The 19,407-nt window shown below is 33.2% G+C and overlaps 2 protein-coding genes across 2 annotated transcripts in view; one reads left to right on the top strand and one right to left on the bottom strand.

The window, feature by feature from the left end:
• Positions 1-7,268: 7,268 nt before the first annotated feature.
• Positions 7,269-9,448, top strand: LOC111420818 (tigger transposable element-derived protein 1-like). Its single transcript, XM_023053867.2, has 2 exons — positions 7,269-9,291; positions 9,345-9,448. The coding sequence occupies exon 1, from the start codon at positions 7,798-7,800 to the stop codon at positions 9,256-9,258; it is 1,461 nt and encodes a 486-aa protein (XP_022909635.2). The 5' UTR covers positions 7,269-7,797; the 3' UTR covers positions 9,259-9,291; positions 9,345-9,448.
• Positions 9,449-13,240: 3,792 nt separating this feature from the next.
• Positions 13,241-19,407, bottom strand: part of LOC139432684 (protein PTHB1-like) — a 31,120-nt gene continuing 24,953 nt past the window's right edge. The window contains exon 8 of the mRNA XM_071201444.1: positions 13,241-14,150. Within this exon, the coding sequence (XP_071057545.1) occupies positions 14,011-14,150 (140 nt within the window). The 3' untranslated portion in view covers positions 13,241-14,010. The remainder of the gene's footprint in view (positions 14,151-19,407) is intronic.

The following is a 19,407-nucleotide window of genomic DNA, read 5'->3' as shown; positions in this document are numbered from 1 at the left end:
TTACGTCGTTGTCATGGAATTCGTTTCGTGTAGAGGGGCGCACTTTTCCTAAACTGTCCGGGCTCTGCTTATAAGCAAAGCAGGTAAGAGAAATGGCTGGAAATTATTTTGAAGTTCATAATTCGACCGCTAGGGGGCGTAACTACCATAGAGAAACATAAAATTCCCGCTATATCAGAAAATTAGACGATGAGCTATAACTTTGACAACATCATTTAGTATCGCTTTTCTTTTGCAATATTTCTCATATCTGTCATAATAAGGGAGGGGGAGGCCAATGCGTTTTCAAATGTTTACATTTTGATATCTCCTGGACCATTCAACCGATTTGAATATTTTTGGACAATTGTTTTCGGAGTTCCCAGATTATGTGGGATAGCATTCATAGAGATGTCTGAATGGGCTACATGTTGCCAGTTTTCCGTAATCGCTAAGTCCATCTTAAAAACTTTTCTAGAGAAAAATGTCTTTCTTTGTCGTAATTACATTGCACATTTTTGCCGTGCAGTTGCATCGTATTCGAAACATTGAAAATAAATCATCATACGCTTCTGCGTTAGTAAATGACATGTCTACAGTTACCATGGTTATGTGATTTGTTTTTCTCGATGAGGTAACTGGATCCGATTGATGGCACTCGAGTTTTTAACATTTTCTTCTATAATTCGAGAACGGGTGGCGATATCGAGATGCGGTTTTCACCAAAATTTAGCAAATTTTAAAGTGAGTAAGAGTCTGTGAAGTAAATAGTACCGTTCCATTTAACTTTTCTTGTATATGTCAAAGTGGGGGTGTAGATGAACGTCAAGTTACACCCCCTCCTCCATATACAACTCCCCTTTCAAGATATCAGCATTTTGATAGTGCCATAATTTTGTACTATTTATATGCTAATTTTCTGCTACATTAAAAATTTTTTTGCTAATCATCTTGTACTTTTTTTATGTATATCAAACTGGGGGGGTGTAGCTGGACGTTCAGTTACACCCCCTTTTAAGATATCAACATTTTGATGGTGCCATCATTTAGTGCTATTTATGTGCTAATTTTGTATGACATTAAAAATGTTTGTACTAATCATTTAGTATATTTTTTATGTATATCAAAGTGGGGGGTGTAGCTGGACGTCTAGTTATAGTAAACGCCACGAGAGCTGGCAGTAAATCATCATTTTCCGCTCTTACAAATGCCATACGTAATTCACAAACCGCTAGAGAGTAATGTGTGTTGGAAAGAGATAGCATTAGTTTAATATGTCTGCTGTACAATTCAAATGGCCACGTCGAAAAAGTACGTCTGTTCTTTTAAGGGATGTCACTCTATAATTCTAACCTCAAATCGAAACGTCTTGTGAGCGTTGTCATAAATCTGTTAGTGTTTTCACAAGCCGAAAATATTTTCTTTGAAAGGAAAATCATTAAATAATATCTTTGACAATGTTTGACATATAACCTCCATTACTAACATAACCTACATTTAAATGTATGTGGTGAAATAATCTAAGTCGTACGTCCATATCTTGATTCATACCATTTTTAAGCGATCTGTCACTGCCAGCTCTCGTGGTTTCTACTATACACCTCCCTTTTAAGATATCCGCATTTTGATAGTGCTATAATTTTGTGCTATTTATGTACTAATTTTGTACTACATTAAAATTGTTGGTACTAATCATTTAGTATTTATTTTATATATGTAGTACAGTCAGAAAAAAAAGAGATGCGTCGACTTTCGTTCGTATAGGCCGTCCAAATTACATTCTCGGGGTTCATTTTACATACTGTATATGGGATTTTGTGTAATTTGGACGACCTATACGAAAAAACGTCGACGCATCTCTTTTTTTTCTGACTGTACAGGGTGGTTCAAATTCGATGTCCGAATAGGCTAACTCGGAAACTATAAGAGTTAGAAAAAAAGTAGCTTACATGTCATGATCTCGTTTTTCGAGAAACTGCTAATGCCGAAAACCTCATAGCGCTATCGTCTTTTGTTTTTCCCCTAGAGGCCAAAATTGTAAAAAAAATATCGTACAACCAATAAGAGCAATTATCTGGACACATACATTATATGGACACTTTTCTACAGAGAATTTCATGACATAGTCAAAGAAAATTTTTCGGTTTTAGATTTTGAGATATCATGAGAATTTTCGTTTTTTTAAATGGAAACAACCACTGATTATTCGCTTATTAAATTAGTTATTTTTTTCTGATTACAAAAATATAGGGTTTGACAGGTCTATTTCTTATTGTTTTAGAATAAAGCTAAAAATAAACTTTTTTATATAATCTCCATCTAGTGTCGTCGAGGAAATTAAATTTACAGTTTCCTGTAAGTTAAGGTAAAATCTAAAAAGTTTGCAATTAAATACGAAGATAACTTCTGGTAGTTAAAAACAAATAATTTTTTAATATGTAACATTCTAACATGTCAAACTTTTCAAAATTTTCGTAATTGATCTTAAAAACAGGATTTTTAAAATGACACTTCAGAAAACTTTTGAATACCTACAAACAAATGTTGCTATGTTTATTTGAATTAAAAAAACAAGATATGAGCACCATCTATCGATAATTTATTAAGTCATTTAAAAATAATATTAAATCGTAATAAAAAATGTGAAATAATGCAATCTATTCCAACTTTTGTGTAAAACATATATAAATTAAACAGTTCAACAAATATATTTGTTTCAAATATCAGAGATATGTTTTTTTAATTTTTAATTATAGAACCGTAATTTACAGGAAACTGTAAATTTAATTTCTTCGACGACACTAAGAGAAAAGTTTATTTTTAGTTTTATTCTAAAACAATAAGAAATAGACCTGTCAAACCCTATATTTTTGTAATCAGAAAAAAATAACGAATTTATTAAGCGTAAGTGTCCATATAATGTGTTATTTATAATACTCCACCTATAATAATAACCAAGATAATTACCTTTGCGGGTTTTACGATATTTTCAATTTTGGCCTCTAATGGAAAAACAAAAGACGATAGCGCTATGAAGTTTTCGGCATTAGCAGTTTCTCGAAAAACGAGATCATGACATGTCAGCTACTTTTCTTCTAACTTTTATAGTTTTCGAGTTAGCCTATTCGGACATCTAATTTGAACCACCCTGTACATACAGGTGTCTCACGTAACAGTTTCAGTAGAACTTTTTTAGGTTCCACTATGCGTACAGTTTTAAAATTTTGGTAGCATGGGTTGTTTATTTGGAACTTTCGATCTAAAATATTTGCAAGATAGCTGTCACTTCCTTATCGGAAGTAGACTTAAAATTCGTTATTTTAAATGGAACGCTATAGTTTTTATTACACCTTTTAATTGTACGTAAAAAAAATATGTTGACTTTCATAAAAGTTATTGATAGCTAGCGTTTTTCGTTTTCGAGTTATGATTTTAATTTTTTTTGGCTAATTTCACCATGCTCTTTAAAACCCCATATCCTAGCCAACGTTCATTCAAAAAAGCTCTAAATTGGCACGATTACTTTTCGGATGCTGCCAAATAGATTGTCATTTGTCATCTGGTCAAAAATTGAATTACCCTTTCTCCATATTTAATGGCGAGAAAGTCGAAAATTTTAATTTACTATATTTTATTATCTATAAACATTCCAAAAAGCCATGACATTTTGATAGTTCTTCGTTTAATTTATTTCTATTATTATTTGTACTATTAACTATGATTGATAATCTTTTTGTTTACTAGCATTTATTTAAGAAAAATTACAAATAGAAGATTAAATAAATGAAAGCAAAAAACTGATGACAAAAATTAGATTTGGATAAAAAATATGAATTTATAATATAAATTTTGTATTAAATTTAATTTGGATATGCAATAAAATAAGATAAAATATATATTATATTTATTTTGTTTCTTTTTGGTCTCGATATATCCACAATTAAGAAAATCTTTATCAATTTTTTGGAATTAATTCGTTGTGATGGGCGTTAGGTTTGTTAGACATCTGTCATTAAGTGCTTGACACGTCTTGTCCAAAAGTTTATTACTTTAGCCATCAATGCAAAATAAATTTTAAATATCGGCGTTGGAATAATTTGCCATGATGTTCAATGAGTTACACCCACCGTCAAATGTAACTAATGACAACAATAATACAAACATGGACCAAGAACTGTCAATTCCATGGTTCCATGGCTTTCTTAATAAAAAAATCTGCATGCCGTACATGTGTTGATAAATTTAACAATATGACGGAAACTACAATAAATACGTATAGGATTGCTTATAGATAACTTGTAGAGAATTAAATATCCTTTCTGATAGGAAAAAAAAGTACGGGGCGTTCCATTTAAAATTTTCGATTTTTTCGCCATTGAATGGAAAAACAGTAATTCAATTTTTGACCACACTGTATAAGATACTCTGATAAAACAAATGACAATCTGTTTGACAATATCGGAAGAGTAATCGTGCCAATTTAGAACTCTTTTGAATTAACGTTGGATGAGATATGGGATTTTAAAGAGCATGGTGAAATTTGCCAAAAAGAACTGAAAATCAAAATAACTCGAAAACGAAAAACACTAGGTAACAATAACTTTTATGAAAGTCAACATTTTTTTTTTACGTACAATTAAAAGGTATAATAAAAACTATAGCATTCCATTTAAAATAACGAAGTTTAAGTCTACTGCCGATAAAGATGGCTTCAAGATGGCTGTCATTTCCGGTCGACAGCCATCTTGAAAATATTTTAGAACGAAAGTTCCGAATAAACAACCTAGCATAGGTTGTTATAACCCATGCTACCAAAATTTTAAAACTGTACGAATAGTGGAACCTACAAAAGTTTTAACGAACCAGTTACGTGAGACACCTGTATATATAAAATAAATACTAAATGATTAGTACCAAAAATTTTAATGTAGCACAAATAAATAGCACAAAATTATGGCACTATCAAAATGCTGATATCTTTAAAGGAGTGTGTAACTGGACGTCCAGCTACACCCCCCACTTTGATATACATAAAAAATATACTAAATGTAATTTTTTAATGTCGTACAAAATTAGTACATAAATAGTACATAATTATAGTAGTATCAAGATGCTGATATCTTGAAAGGCTTTTCAACCTGGTTTTTTTCAAACTGTGAGTGCAGTATCATGCATAATAATAACCAACAGTGAGTAAAAACTTATTTAACACTTGCCTGCTTGAAATGTACAAATCAAATTAAGTAAATTTTTATTTTTTATTTGTCAAAAATATTTTTTTATAATGAAACACCCCACATTTATAGAGACGGGAAGCGAGAAAATAAAGGAAATGCTTCATTGCTTATTTATTACAGTGTTTATAATTAAATATTTCTGTTTATGTTAATGTATATGTTCTTGTTTAATGATTTGTTGTTTATTGTTAATGTTGATTTTTTCTTTTGCTGTTTATATTATTTAACATAAAATGTTGTTTATGTTAATGTTACTATTTGTTATTTATAGTCTGTTAATGTTGATTTTTGTTAATAATAACTTTATTGACAATAACGTACAAAACAGCACTTTCACATCACTTTTGATCTATACATATAATTGTTTATAATTAAATTTTATTATGTGTGTTAATGTTCATATTGTTGTTTATTGTCCGTTGATGTTATATGGTAATATTGTTTAAAATTTGGTGTAAATTTCATTTAATTTGCAGTATAGCAGTAAACTTGTTATCATTATTTATTTTTATTCGAAAGCGCCTTAAAAGACAAAAAAGAATGGAACATGTTTATGTTTAAAATAAATGTATTAATTTATGAAGTATTGTTAATTTATACAATTAAAATATAATCTTTTGATTTAAATAAATTGAACAATTTAATTACCAAGTGCATTTTTATTTAATTCTACAACCAACAACTACTATAATAATAGATACTTACTTTTGATCTAAATTCAGTGTACTTAATATTTAGAACTTTAAAGTTCTAAGTAAATATGAATTCATATTTACTAGAAAGGAAGTGTTTTTTCTTTGAAGTAAATGAAAATTCATATTAACATTAAATAGTGTTTCATTTAATTTTAATTTATCTATTTATCAACTTTAAAAATTTATTTAACTACGTTAACTAAGTTTTAAGTGTAAATACTAGTAACTTTAAGATAAAGAGATTTATTATTTAATATTATCAGTTAGTCTTTCATTTCTAAAGCAAAATTATTTGTATTAAACGGTTTTGCTTTTTTTGTTAAGTACTTTGATACACTTACAATTGAATGGTGCAATGATTCAATAAGAACAGTAAATTCATTTGGATAAAAACTATATCCCTTTTTCCTTTGGTGTCACGTAAAAATTCTTAATCGTAAAGAATTATTTTTCTGAGTGTAGAAGCTTCTTCCACCGGAAGCTCCGGGGACACGTCATCTACAATATCTGAAAACATTGTATGTGAAGAAAATCCCAATGTAAAAGAAGAAGAAGAGGGGTTGGAGTATCTCGCTGAAGGGATGGGGAAAAAATTAAAAGATGTGCATCCAGAATTGGGGGATTACACATATCGAGAAGAAAGTAATCACGATTATGCATATCCTTCATGGGCAAAACGTTTATCATTCGGTAGTTTAATAAACCCCAGTAGTACATTCAAAAATGTAGTTATGACCTTAAACGATTATATCAGTTTAAAACTGGGGAAAGGATTACACAATAAGAAGAATATTAAAAACAAATTAAATCTGCAGACGTTCACTGGTATTAACATAAATTAATCGTGAATTTATATCAAAAATGAAGTTAATAATTCAACTTCCGTTTTCTACAGCAGTTTAAATCAATATGTTATTAAATCAATTTAATTACTTCATTTTAAAAATTTGAATTGCTTGGCGGTATTATTTTCCACATATGACGTAATGTGCAGTATAGTTGCGTACGAACCTAGACAACCTCTTATATATAAACCTTGGACACTACAGGGTCCAACCTCTTTGTCCGGATATCGGAAATGTTTGCTTATGAGAGTGGATACAAAGAGAAGTTCGGGATTCGGTGCGAGGCATTTGTTCGGTTATAAGAAATGTTAGGTTGTTAGAGCGTCCGTGTACTACAGCTTTCACTAAGTATATCATAAAATACTTCATTTTTGTTAATTGTATAGATATTTTTTAATTTCCACCAATTTTGGAGTAATCAGACAAAAATATCTTTTTGGCAATTTCGATGTATTCCCCCGTATCGCAATTGCGTATCTCTCGTATCGTCTCAGATATACAGTTTGGGAAATCTTGGGCGGTCAGTTGCGCAGAAGAAGTGCGACAGTAAATCGTTGAAGTGAGATAGGCGAACTCAATTACAGTGGAACCTCGCTTAACGAGTACCTCTCATAACAAGCATTTCGCGTAACGAGTAAAATAAATTGTCTCGCTTAACGATCGATATTTCGCATAACAAATGACACGCATAGGGGATGTTCCTTATTCTCGTCACTCGGTTATGCGTTGAAACTTTCGTCGCTAGTGCTTTGTCTGTGTGTTTACCACTCACTACGTTAATGTGTTAGTGACGTTTTTGTTTAGATATTCGGCTTTGTATAAGGTTTAATAACTATTCATAATATCCCCGACAAATAAGCCACACGAAACCAACTATGTATAAAAGAAGAAAAATAACCCTAGAAACGAAACAGGAAATCATTGAAAAGCGTGAACAAGGTGTGAGTGTGTCCTGATCTAGCTCGCACGTACAATCGCTGCACATCAACGATTTGCACTATCCTCAAGAACAAGGATACGATTAAAGAGGTAGATGCATCAATGGGAGTGACACGAAATTCTACCCAACGGTTACGAATTCTCAACGATGTTGAAAGGCTGCTTCTCATATGGATAAATGAAAAGCAATTACAACACGCAACAATTAACGAAAACACCATTTGTGAGAAAGCAAAAGCAATTTTTGCCGACCTCGTTAAGAAAACACCAGGATCATCAACGGCCGAAAAAACAGTATTTAAAGCTAGTCGTGGATGGTTCGAAAAGTTTAAAAGAAGAACCGGCATCCACAGTGTTGTGAGGCATGGTGAAGCTGCAAGTTCTGACACAAAGGCTGCCGAAATTTTCATCGATGACTTCAAGAAGCTTGTAGATACTAAAGGCTATCTCCCACAACAAGTATTTAATTGCGATGAGACGGGTCTCTTCTGGAAAAAGTTGCCGAAGCGAACGTACATAACAGTAGATGAAAATGCATTGTCCGGCCACAACCCAATGAAAGACCGGCTCACGCTGCTATTTTGTGCTAATGCAAGCGGCGATTTAAAACTTAAACCGTTAGTTGTTTACCACGCAGAAACTCCACGAGCCTTCAAAAAGTATAAAATCCAAAAGAGCAAGTTAAATGTGATGTGGAGATCCAACAACAAGGCTTGGGTGACACGCGATATTTTCACTGACTGGATCAATAAAGTGTTTGGTCCTTCTATGAAAAAATATTTGTTAGAGATGAATTTACCACTCCAAGCTTTACTTGTAATGGACAACGCACCTGCTCATCCTCCAGGCCTACAAAACGAACTCCTTGAAGAATTTAATTTCATCAAAATCCTTTTTCTGCCTTCCAATACCACTCCGTTACTTCAGCCTATGGACCAGCAGGTTATTTCCAATTTCAAAAAACTTTACACTAAAATACTCTTCGAACGTTGTTTTGAGGTCACTGAAGAGACAAAGGTCACTCTCAAAGAGTTCTGGAAATATCACTTCCATATCTTTGCCTGCCTCGAAATAATTGATAAGGCGTGGGAAGGGGTCAATAAAAGGACCCTCATTTCGGCCTGGAAAAAACTTTGGCCGGAGAGCGTTGTTGAATGTCATTCTGAGAAGGTTGACACACTAGATGTAGAGCCTCTAGTCAACGAGATTGTATCTTTAGCCAATACCATTGGACTGGAGGTAAATAGCAATGATATTGATGAACTTGTGGAAGAGCATAATCAAGATTTGACCACCGAAGAACTTACAGAATTGCTCCGTCTATCACAGCAAGAAGATGAGAAGGAAAGTGTTTCAGACAAGAAAACACTAAAGGAACCATCATCTGATGCAATCAAAGAAATGCTAAAAGCATGGGAAAATGTTGCGTCATTCGTTGAGAAACATCACCCTAATGAGGTTGTGGCTGTGCGAGCTGCAAATTTATTTTACGACAATGCGGTGTTACATTTTGAACAAATTTTGAAGCGCCGACGAAATCAAACAGCCACAAAGCAAGATTAAGCCCTAGATGGCTTTCTAGTAAAAAGGGATTAGGTATGTGTCATAAATTTATAAATAATAAACTACTTGATTGAATCACATTCCAGGTTTTTTCAATACGGTACAGAAAAAAAGATAAAGATGATTTCGTTCGTTAACAATTTATGTATAACTAGATAGATATTTCTTTAAATAAACGTTATATAAAAGATGTTGAAATCTATTTGCAATATAACGCATTATCAGGTTTTAATGAACCTTAGTATTGCCCCAAGGTCTTGTACATTTATGTCGGTAGGTCCCCTTTGCTGAGGCATAAAACCTGTTTGGTTTCGTTTTGCGCCGGAGTAATCATACTCTTCGCTTGTCTGTGACCTGAATGTTCTTTCCAGCGTAAGGCTACCTTTCAGGCCTCCCAATTGTTGATTATTTGTTTTAGGTGGCTTTTTTGTAGTCCACAACCAGGTTAGCATCCAATGAAGGGCATATTTGCTGCTTCTCTGGCCAGCTTGTCCGCCTTCTCTTTACCCTCAATGTTGCTGTGACCTGGAACCCACCATAGAGTAATATCATTGCCCCTAGCGAGTTCTCTCAGATTGCTGGTACACTCTCTGATCAGTGCGGAGTCACACGTGTAGGCCTGAATTACCTTTAGGGCGGCCCGACTATCTATAAAAATGTTTATGGATGCACCTTTCCCTGCCTTTTGTAGGTTCAAAGCGGTGCAGAAGCTTATAGCAAGAACTTCTGCTTGAAAAATGGTTATGTCCGAACAGAGGGGCAGTTTAATGTGGCTATTTGGTCCACTGATGGCAATGTCTACCCCGGATCTAACTGTCTTTGAAGCATCGGTGTACCAGGCTAGGGCTTCTCTTTTTAGTTGAGGCCCACCCTTCGTCCAATCTTCATCTGCTTCTAAATATGACCCTATACGGCTAGTTGAAATTGTATTCTGTCGGTATTCTGTTCAAAATTTGAAGATTCAAAGAAATAGTCTTCAAAATATTGAATTCTATATAAATTTACTTTTGGTTCCATTTTAGTAGGTATGAAGTCCACATATACATAATAATAGTATAATTTATTTTGTAATTGTTGTTCATTCTTCTTAACATCGTGAGTAATGGATATGAGGTCAAATTATTTTCTTTGTACTTATCGATGTTGTTTATTTTTTGTTTTTTCTACATGTTTCGAGGCGTGTTCATTAATGGAGGACGTCACAGTCCTCCATTAATGAACACGCCACAACAACGAGAAAAATAAAGAAATTTATAAGTAATCGGTAAACATCAGTAACAACAAATGAAAAAACGGAACTAGGTGGAAATTTATTCATAAAAATAGACGATTTCTTCCTGATGATGAGGGCTCAGATTCCTCGAAACATGTAGAAAAAACAAAAAATAAATAACATCGATAAGTACAAAGAAAATAATTTGACCTCATATCCATAATTTATTTTGTTAATAATTACTACTATATTTTAACAACATTTGTGATTTGTATCGTTATTTGTGATGATAATAAATTGATTAATAATAATTTGTATTGATTGATAATACTTTGAATTGATGAATGAATTAATTTGAAAGGACTGATAGATTGATAATAATAATTTTATAATAATAATAATTGTATATGGTAACGTCGTTTAGTTTGTACATGTCATGCGCAGAGCATGCTACAGCCACTCAAGGTTTATATATTAAAGGTTGTCTAAGTTCCCATGCTGCAATACTTTGATTTTAGTTTGTGGGTGAAGGGCAAGAGCAGAAGTGTTTCGTGACGTAAGCGATCACGGATTGCACACGCAACCTCATGGCCATGTGGTGCTCCATGCATTAGTTTAATTTGAATTGCTTGGCGGTATTATTTTCCACATGTGACGTAATGCGCAGTATGGTTGCGTACGAACCTAGAGAACCTTTTATATACAGGGTGAGTCAGAAACAATGGGAAATCCGAATACCGGAGATACTAGACACCAAAATATGATGATTTAATGTAACATCTCTTATACAAATGTCAGTGGTTTTCGAGGCATAGGGTGTTGAAAGTTAAATTCTTATTTCGAAATTTATTGATAATTTTGAAGGTTTTTTTACTATTAACATAAAATTTGGTAGTTTTATGTTTTCGAGCATGAGAAATACGAATTTGAAACTTGTTTTGTTATTGCTCGTAGAGGGCGCTAGATACACGCTGCCCCTTTGATAAATCAAATCATAAGTTTTTTGGCTCGACAGCTACGACCAATAAGAGCTGCAAATCACAAAGAGCATTCAATTTTACATAAAAAAGGTACTCTTATTGAAATTGTCTAAGTCTATCGGTTTTTGAATTATTTACTTTTAAATGTTTAAATGTATTTTTTCTTCTAAAATATTTATTTTTTAACATAAGCAAAGTTGGGTTATTTTTCTGCTTATCTTTCTACAATTGCCAACATTGATCTAATTTCCGTGTGCAATAATCATTTTTACCAACAATAAAGTTATTACCAATTTGAAAATGTCACGACATGAGTTTTTTAATAGTGAGAAATCCAGATTTAAGTCCACTGGATTTTTGAAAATGGTCACAATATTCTATTGTTATTAATTAATTGTTATTGTTATCGATTATTATCGTTACTAATTGCTATAGTTACTGTGTTATTGATTTTAAATGTTAACCTTAAAATTACTTTGAAACAATTAAAAGCAGATAACTTGGAAACCAGTAGACTTAGACAATGTAAGCAAGAGTACCTTTTTTGTGCAGAATTGAAAACTCCTTCAGATTTCTGGTTCTAATTCACCATACCTCAACTGACAAAATAGTCATGACTTGATATCTCAAACGTACAGTGTGTATCTAGCGCCCTCTACAAGTAATCACAAAACAAATATCAAATTCGAATTGCTCATGTTCGAAAACATCTAACTACCAAATTTTATGTTAATAGTACAAAAACCTTCAAAATGATCAAGAAATATCGAAATAAAAATTTAATTTTCAACACCCTGTGTATTAAAAACCACCGACATTTGTATAAGACATGTTAGGTTAAATCGTCATAGTTTGGTGTCTAGTGTCTCCGGTATTCTGATTTCCCATTCTTTCTGACTCACCCTGTATAAACCTTGACAGCCACTTCCCTTCCTATAAAGATTAATAAAAAGAGGAATATGGTGGTTAAAAAAAATTCATATTTAAAAATTTAAAGTAAATTTTTTTTGAATTTTTATGTTATGAGAATTGATGAAGAAAACTCAACATGTCACCACAGCGAGGTACTGTGCTGATATGTTGAGTTTTCTTTTAAAAGAAATGCTGATTTAAGGTTGTTGATGTTAACAACTACGTCCTTGTTATTTTTGAAAATTACAAAATATTTCGGAAATGTTTTTATCACTTTAAATGGGCCTTCATATCTTGGTGTTAAAGAGGGTTGAATTTTAATTCAATAATTTTAATGTTTAATCGATTTAGAGATTATAAATAAAAAATGGTAATAATTGAGTTCAATCTTTTTATGGATCTAGTCTTTATGGTCCATTACTAAGGTTTTATGTATAAAAAGTATTTCCCCATCGCTTTTAGTTTTTGAGTTATGATTGAGTTAATTTTCGAAAATCAACAATTTTGATGTTTAATCGATTTAGAGCTTATAAATAAAAAATGGTAATAATTGGGTTCAACCTTGTTATGGATCTAGTCTTTATTGCCCATTACTAAGGTTTTATGTATAAAAAGTTTTTCTCCATCGCGTTTAGTTTTTGAGTTATGATTGAATTAATTTTCGAAAATCAACAATTTTGATGTTTAATCGGTTTAGAGCTTATAAATAAAAAATGGTAATAATTGGGTTCAATCTTGTTATGGATCTAGTCTTTATTGCCCATTACTAAGGTTTTATGTATAAAAAGTTTTTCTCCATCGCTTTCAGTTTTTGAGTTATGATTGAGTTAATTTTCGAAAATCTACAATTTTGATGTTTAATCGATTTAGAGGTTAATTGATAATAATTGTAATAATTGAGTTCAATCTTTTTATGGATCTAGTCTTTTTGGTCCATTACTAAGGTTTTATGTATAAAAAGTATTTCCCCATCGCTTTTAGTTTTTGAGTTATAATTGAGTTAATTTTCGAAAATGAACAATTTTGATGTTTAATCGATTTAGAGCTTATAAATAAAAAATGGTAATAATTGGGTTCAATCTTGTTATGGATTTAGTCTTTATGGTCCATTACTAAGGTTTTATGTATAAAAAGTATTTCCCCATCGCCTTTAGTTTTTGAGTTTAATTGAGTTAATTTTTGAAAATCAACAATTTTAATGTTTAATCGGTTTAGAGCTTATAAATAAAAAATGGTAATAATTGGGTAGAATCTTGTTATGGATCTAGTCTTTATGGTCTATTACTACGGTTTTATGTATAAAAAGTTTTTCTCAATCGCTTTTAGTTTTTGAGTTATGATTGAGTTCATTTTCGAAAATCAACAATTTTGATGTTTAATCGGTTTAGAGCTTATAAATAAAAAATGGTAATAATTGGGTTCAATCTTGTTATGGATCTAGTCTTTATGGTCCATTACTACGGTTTTATGTATAAAAAGTTTTTCTCAATCGCTTTTAGTTTTTGAGTTATGATTGAGTTAATTTTCGAAAATCAACAATTTTGATGTTTAATCGGTTTAGAGCTTATAAATAAAAAATGGTAATAATTGAAATAATTGAAAAAATACCTAATATGTGATATATTAGGTATTTTTTCTAAATTATTTTTATTCAACAAGTTTTTGTGTTCGGCTAAGTAAGTTTCTTCTTGCTGTTAATATTCTTGAACTAGATTTAGCGATTTCTGTTCCAAATTCTTCTTCTACATCTTCACTTTTTGCGGTAATAACTTTAGAAGGTTCTGTATCTAAAAAATAATTTATAATAATCAAGTTATATACATGTAGGTCCAAAATAAGACATCACTTATCAATATACAAATTGCTCCGTTAAGCCGTTATCACACTTTAAAGTTAAGTAATAACACCAAAACTAATATCTTTAAATTTATAATCTTATAGGATATTTTTTTCAACTGGCAATCCTCTATTTTTATTACGGAATTTGAAAGAGGATTTTTTCTGAATCTAGTACAGTCAATATTAATATTGGTTACAAAAGAAAATTTTCGACAAAAATTACTATAAAGTTTAGTTACTTCAAATTTGTATAAATGATAAAAATAGCAGTAGCCATGAGTAACTATGGTAACCAATTATTTTAAACAATTCCCTGAGTGTCAAAAACTGATTTAGTAAAGCTTCTTAAAGTGTGACATCGTTTTGAAAAAATTTAAACATCTCTTTCCAGCTAAGGTTTTCTCAAATCTTTTGCGAATATTGCGTGTGCGACTTTCTTGGCTAATTTGGATTTTGGGTAGCGCAATACCGACAACTTTGTCCATTTACTTGTCCACTCAATGTAAATGTTCCTTCGTCATAAAAAATTATATTTTTGACAAAGTCTTCGTCATCGTTGTAAAATTGTTGTTGCAAAACTATGATTCAATGCTCGTGAATGAGGTGTACTTTATGGAAATGATATTTTGCGGGTTTTAAAATTTTGTGAACCGTTGATTTTCTAATGTCCAAATTAGACCCAATACTCCTTACAGTACCATGAGGATTTTCTTGCCTAGCCAAAACCACGTTTTGTTGAACCTCCCGTGGAACATTTGGTAGGCCAGACTTCGAGAGATGGGCATGCTTTATTGACTGGATTTTAATGAAATTTTATATCTGAATGTTTTTCATATATTATAAATGCGTATGCAACATAATGTACGCTTGTGTCTATTTAAGTTACAATTTAAAAAAAAAGGTTGGACATGTGTTTAGGTAAAGTACCAGTGGCATATATAGCGTAGAAATAAATCAGACATACATATGCAAAAACCATGCCAGAAGTACACTGTTGGACATAATTCACGAGCACACCCTATATAATCTGAACGCGTGAAGATAAATCCATGATATTTGCGGAGCACAAAGGTTTACTGTAGACGAGTTTATTCATCGAGTTTCGAGTTGTTCCGTCGCGGCATTGTTGACTGAGCCGCTCTTCCAAGTAGAACATTCCGTCGCTATGGAGACCGAAGTGAATGGAAAATACCGGTCGTTTTTAGTGTGGTGTGAGGAACCACATTGTTATCGTACTCTGTGCGCAATGGATGGGCGATCGCGTTACTTAGGCGAGTTTGAGCGAGGAATGTTTGAGGGTATGCACATTGAGGGTGTATCGTTTCGTGAATTTGCGCGTCGTCTCGACCGGTCGTTATCGGCAGTGCAACGGGCATGGCGAGAATGGTCTGAGGTAGAACATAGGTACCTTCAGCCGCGGCCGGGAGGGCCCTGTGTGACCCCAGCACACGAGGATCGCACTCTTGTGCTCAGCGCTTTAGCGTCGTGTGAGTCCTCCTCAAGGCAACTTGGAGCTGTTTGGCCACCGGCAGGGGAAGGCGCACTCAGTACGCGAACTGTACGGAGGCATTTGATAGATAGTGGACTGCGCGTGCGTCGTGCTATACAGCGGATTCCAGTAACATCCGAGCACCGCAGCATACGTCACGAGTGGGTCAACGCTAGGCATTAGTGGGTTGCCGAGTAGACGGATATTTTGTTTTCCCACCAATCAAGATTCCAATTGAGCACCGGTGATGTGCGAATTTTAGTTCGTCGGAGACGTGGTGATCGTCTACTCGAGCAGTGCGTGCAAGAATGCCCTATCCACCGACAACCGAGCATTATGGTTTGGGGTGCTATTACACATGGTGGAAGTACACGTCTGCTGCGTATATAGCAGATCATGACGGGTCAACGATACGTAGATGAGGTGCTACGGTCCGTTGTGCTTCCCTACGTTCGGCGGCTCCCAGGTCTGCTATACATGCACGACAACGTACGACAGCACATCGGGTGTGTTGTACAGACCTTTGTGGAAGAGCACCGTATACGAATGCTTCCATGGCTAGCTCGGTTTCCGCATCTGAATCCGATCAAACATGTTTGGGAAATGACTGGTCGGAGACTTCTACGTTATCCGGCTTCCTCGGCTAACGTTGAGGAGCTATGGAGGCGAGTTGAGGTGGCATGGTTGGCCATCCTTTTTGCTACAATACAGCGACTTATAGACTCCATGCCACGTCGTGTAGCGATGGTACGCGAAGCTCACGGGGGATACTCTCGCTATTGATGTTTCTCCTCCCAGTAGAGTTGTGCCGCTCTCCATGTAAGAGTAAGTTACACTACTTTAGTACTACTTCCATACCAAATTTTATTGCGCTAGACACACGCGTTCAGATTATACAGGGTGTGCTCGTGAATTATTTCCAACAGTGTATATGAAAGTAATTAAATTAATTACTAGAAAGTAATGTAAAAGCGAAATATGGTATAGTTTAATACAAGTCAATAATAATGATGAACTCATCCAAAAAGATGCTAGAAACTTTTTAAAGAGAAGGCAATAGAATAGAACTCTTATCACAACGCAGAATTATGTCAAAAATGTTAGTTTCTTAAATTTTCTGTGGAAGAAATAGTAGAGTATGGATAAATCTAGATATTTTCTGGAAAACGTAACCCGTTACGTGATAGTGTATCGCTACTTTCTTAAAGTACCCAACGATAGAATGTTGCTAATGATTCTTTGCCTTTAGGATCTAGCTTTTCTTTAATTAATAAGGATTCTGAAGATCTGCTAGTAACTAGCAGCTAAATCCACAATACTAATTATATCGAGATATTGTAATTATAATTATATGGGTTGTTTCGGTGACTCGGGGAAAAAATGTAACCACATGTACTAGAGTGAAAATGATGACGATTCATGGAGAAAAAATTAGTAAAAGTCCTCAAATTGCAAAGATACAGGCCATCAAAACCAGGAAATTTTGACTAATTTTTCTAAATATCTTAAATACTATTTATGGTAAAGCGTTGAAATTAGGTACAGTGTAAACTGATATCACGTAAAATCATTAGGCAATTTTTGAGTTGAATCGGTACGCGGGAACAATGCTATACAGGCTGTTCCTAAAGTTTGTTTGCTCAGAACTTTTTTATTCTATCATACCCCTACATTTATTTTTACAGTTTCTAATAGTAAATTTAGTTTAGAAACTTTTATCACTCTTAGAGAATATTGATAGGAATCACCGTTTTCATATTAAATGCAATAACACTAAAAAAAATAAAGTGAAAATCTAACTGAGCTGTCATAACTATTATGTATGAAACATGTCCAAGTGTAGATTTAGCTAAACCACATTTTTAATTTGTTTTAGTTGGTTTAATAAAAGAATCCAAAAAGAATAAATTAAAAATCAATAAAAAATAAACAAGAAAACGACAACACTAACAGGAATAATAAAAAACTACATAAAATAACAAGACAAGTAATAAAAAATACTAAATAATAAAGGAAATGCTCAAAAACATAGATCTTTTTTTTTTAGTTTTTTTGCATTTAACACGAAAACGGTGATTTTTATCAATATTATCTAAACGTAATAAAAGTTTCTAGACTAAATTTACTATTAGAAACCGCAAAAATAAATGTAGGGTTATGATAGAATAAAACAGTTCTGAGCAAACAATCTTTAGGAACAGCCTCATAAATTGCCTAACGATTTTACATCACATTGATTTATACTGTACCAAATTTCAGCGCTTTACTGTAAATAGTTTTTAAAATATTTGGAAACATGTGTTAAAATTTCTTAACTTTGATGGCCTGTATCTTTGATATTTGACGATTTTTACAAATTTTTTTTAAATGAATCTTCATCATTTTCACTCTAGTATATGTAGTTAAATTTGTTCACAGAGTCACCGAAACACCCTGTATTATTGTAACATATTGTAATCATTTTTATAAATTACGTACTTACTGATTTCAGCATCTATGATACCTCTTCGAGAAACGCTTTGATCTAAAAATTTCCTAAACAACAATATATCCATTTGTTCTTAAAAGCTATAATTAATGTTAACAAAATTATCAATTAGCTAATTAATCATTTATTGACAGTTACCGTAAGATGGGGTTACTTGGACACGTTTTTTGAGCATTTTTGAAGATTAAAAGTGAAGAAATAAAGTTAGGGCAACAGAAACTTGTTCATCATACCAACCTAACCTTCAGGATTATATAGCTATCATAAAACATTGAAAATACCTTATACAAACAACAACAAATATATAAAAAACTGATGTCCGAATAGCCCCGTTGCTGGGGCTTCTTGGACACATGATAATTATACAGGTTTACACTTTTCACTGAAGAAAGGTTAGCATTGTTAAAAAATGTGGTAATGTGTCGTCGCGGTTGACTGACGACCTAGACCGCTTGATGTTTGACGCTATTCTGATAAGCAGGTTGTTTCTAGCGATAAAAGAATCGATGCAATCTGGACCTGGACTGTTGTTCTTGAAGACCTTGACCTGCCTCCCTTGTTTATCTAGGTATTTATTCAGCACATCTCCAATGTCGGCCTTTGTCAAGGGGAACCCCCAATTCACAACAACAGGCAAAGTTTCAGAAATCAACAGCTTCCGTAGTAATGCTGTCCGAGGCACTTTGAACTTTTCTGCAGCCTTTTTCCTTGACATCCCCTTCCCAACTGCATCCATAGCCTTTTCCAAATCTTCTACTTTGCAATTCATGTAGGATTTTGACCCTGAAGTTTTTTGATACATGCGCACCATTTTTAATCAGTGACTTCCTTTAATAACAAGAGAAAAAAACACCAGAAACAAAAACATAATCAAACTTTGTTTTCGTGACACAGGACTGAACACGGATGCGTTGTGTCCATATAGCCCCGAATATCTTCGAAATAAACAGTTATATCATGTTCTATGATGATTACATTACATTACATAGACTACATATCGGGTAGGCGGACCAACTAACCTTGCACCGCGACCCTAAGGATCTATTGTACCCCGATAGGTATCGTTATCAAATTTCACCGTGCAGTCCAATGCTCTTAACGAACCTTGCTCGGTGAAAGGTCATTCAGATCCTTCATTCAACATCGTCGGCTAAACCCAACAAGTTGAAGTGTGCTTTTAATCGGCAGTGCCCAGTAAAGACACCCATTAGACCTTTTATGCTGCTAC

Source organism: Onthophagus taurus, chromosome 2, assembly GCF_036711975.1.
Source record: "Onthophagus taurus isolate NC chromosome 2, IU_Otau_3.0, whole genome shotgun sequence".
Taxonomy (NCBI): domain Eukaryota; kingdom Metazoa; phylum Arthropoda; class Insecta; order Coleoptera; family Scarabaeidae; genus Onthophagus; species Onthophagus taurus.
Note: the sequence above shows the minus strand (reverse complement) of the source record. Positions and strands in the feature narration are given on the sequence as shown.

Bases quoted from the DNA above. Each gene is read 5' to 3' on its own strand.
- LOC111420818 (XM_023053867.2), top strand. From the start codon at position 7,798: ATGGGAGTGACACGAAATTCTACCCAACGGTTACGAATTCTCAACGAT.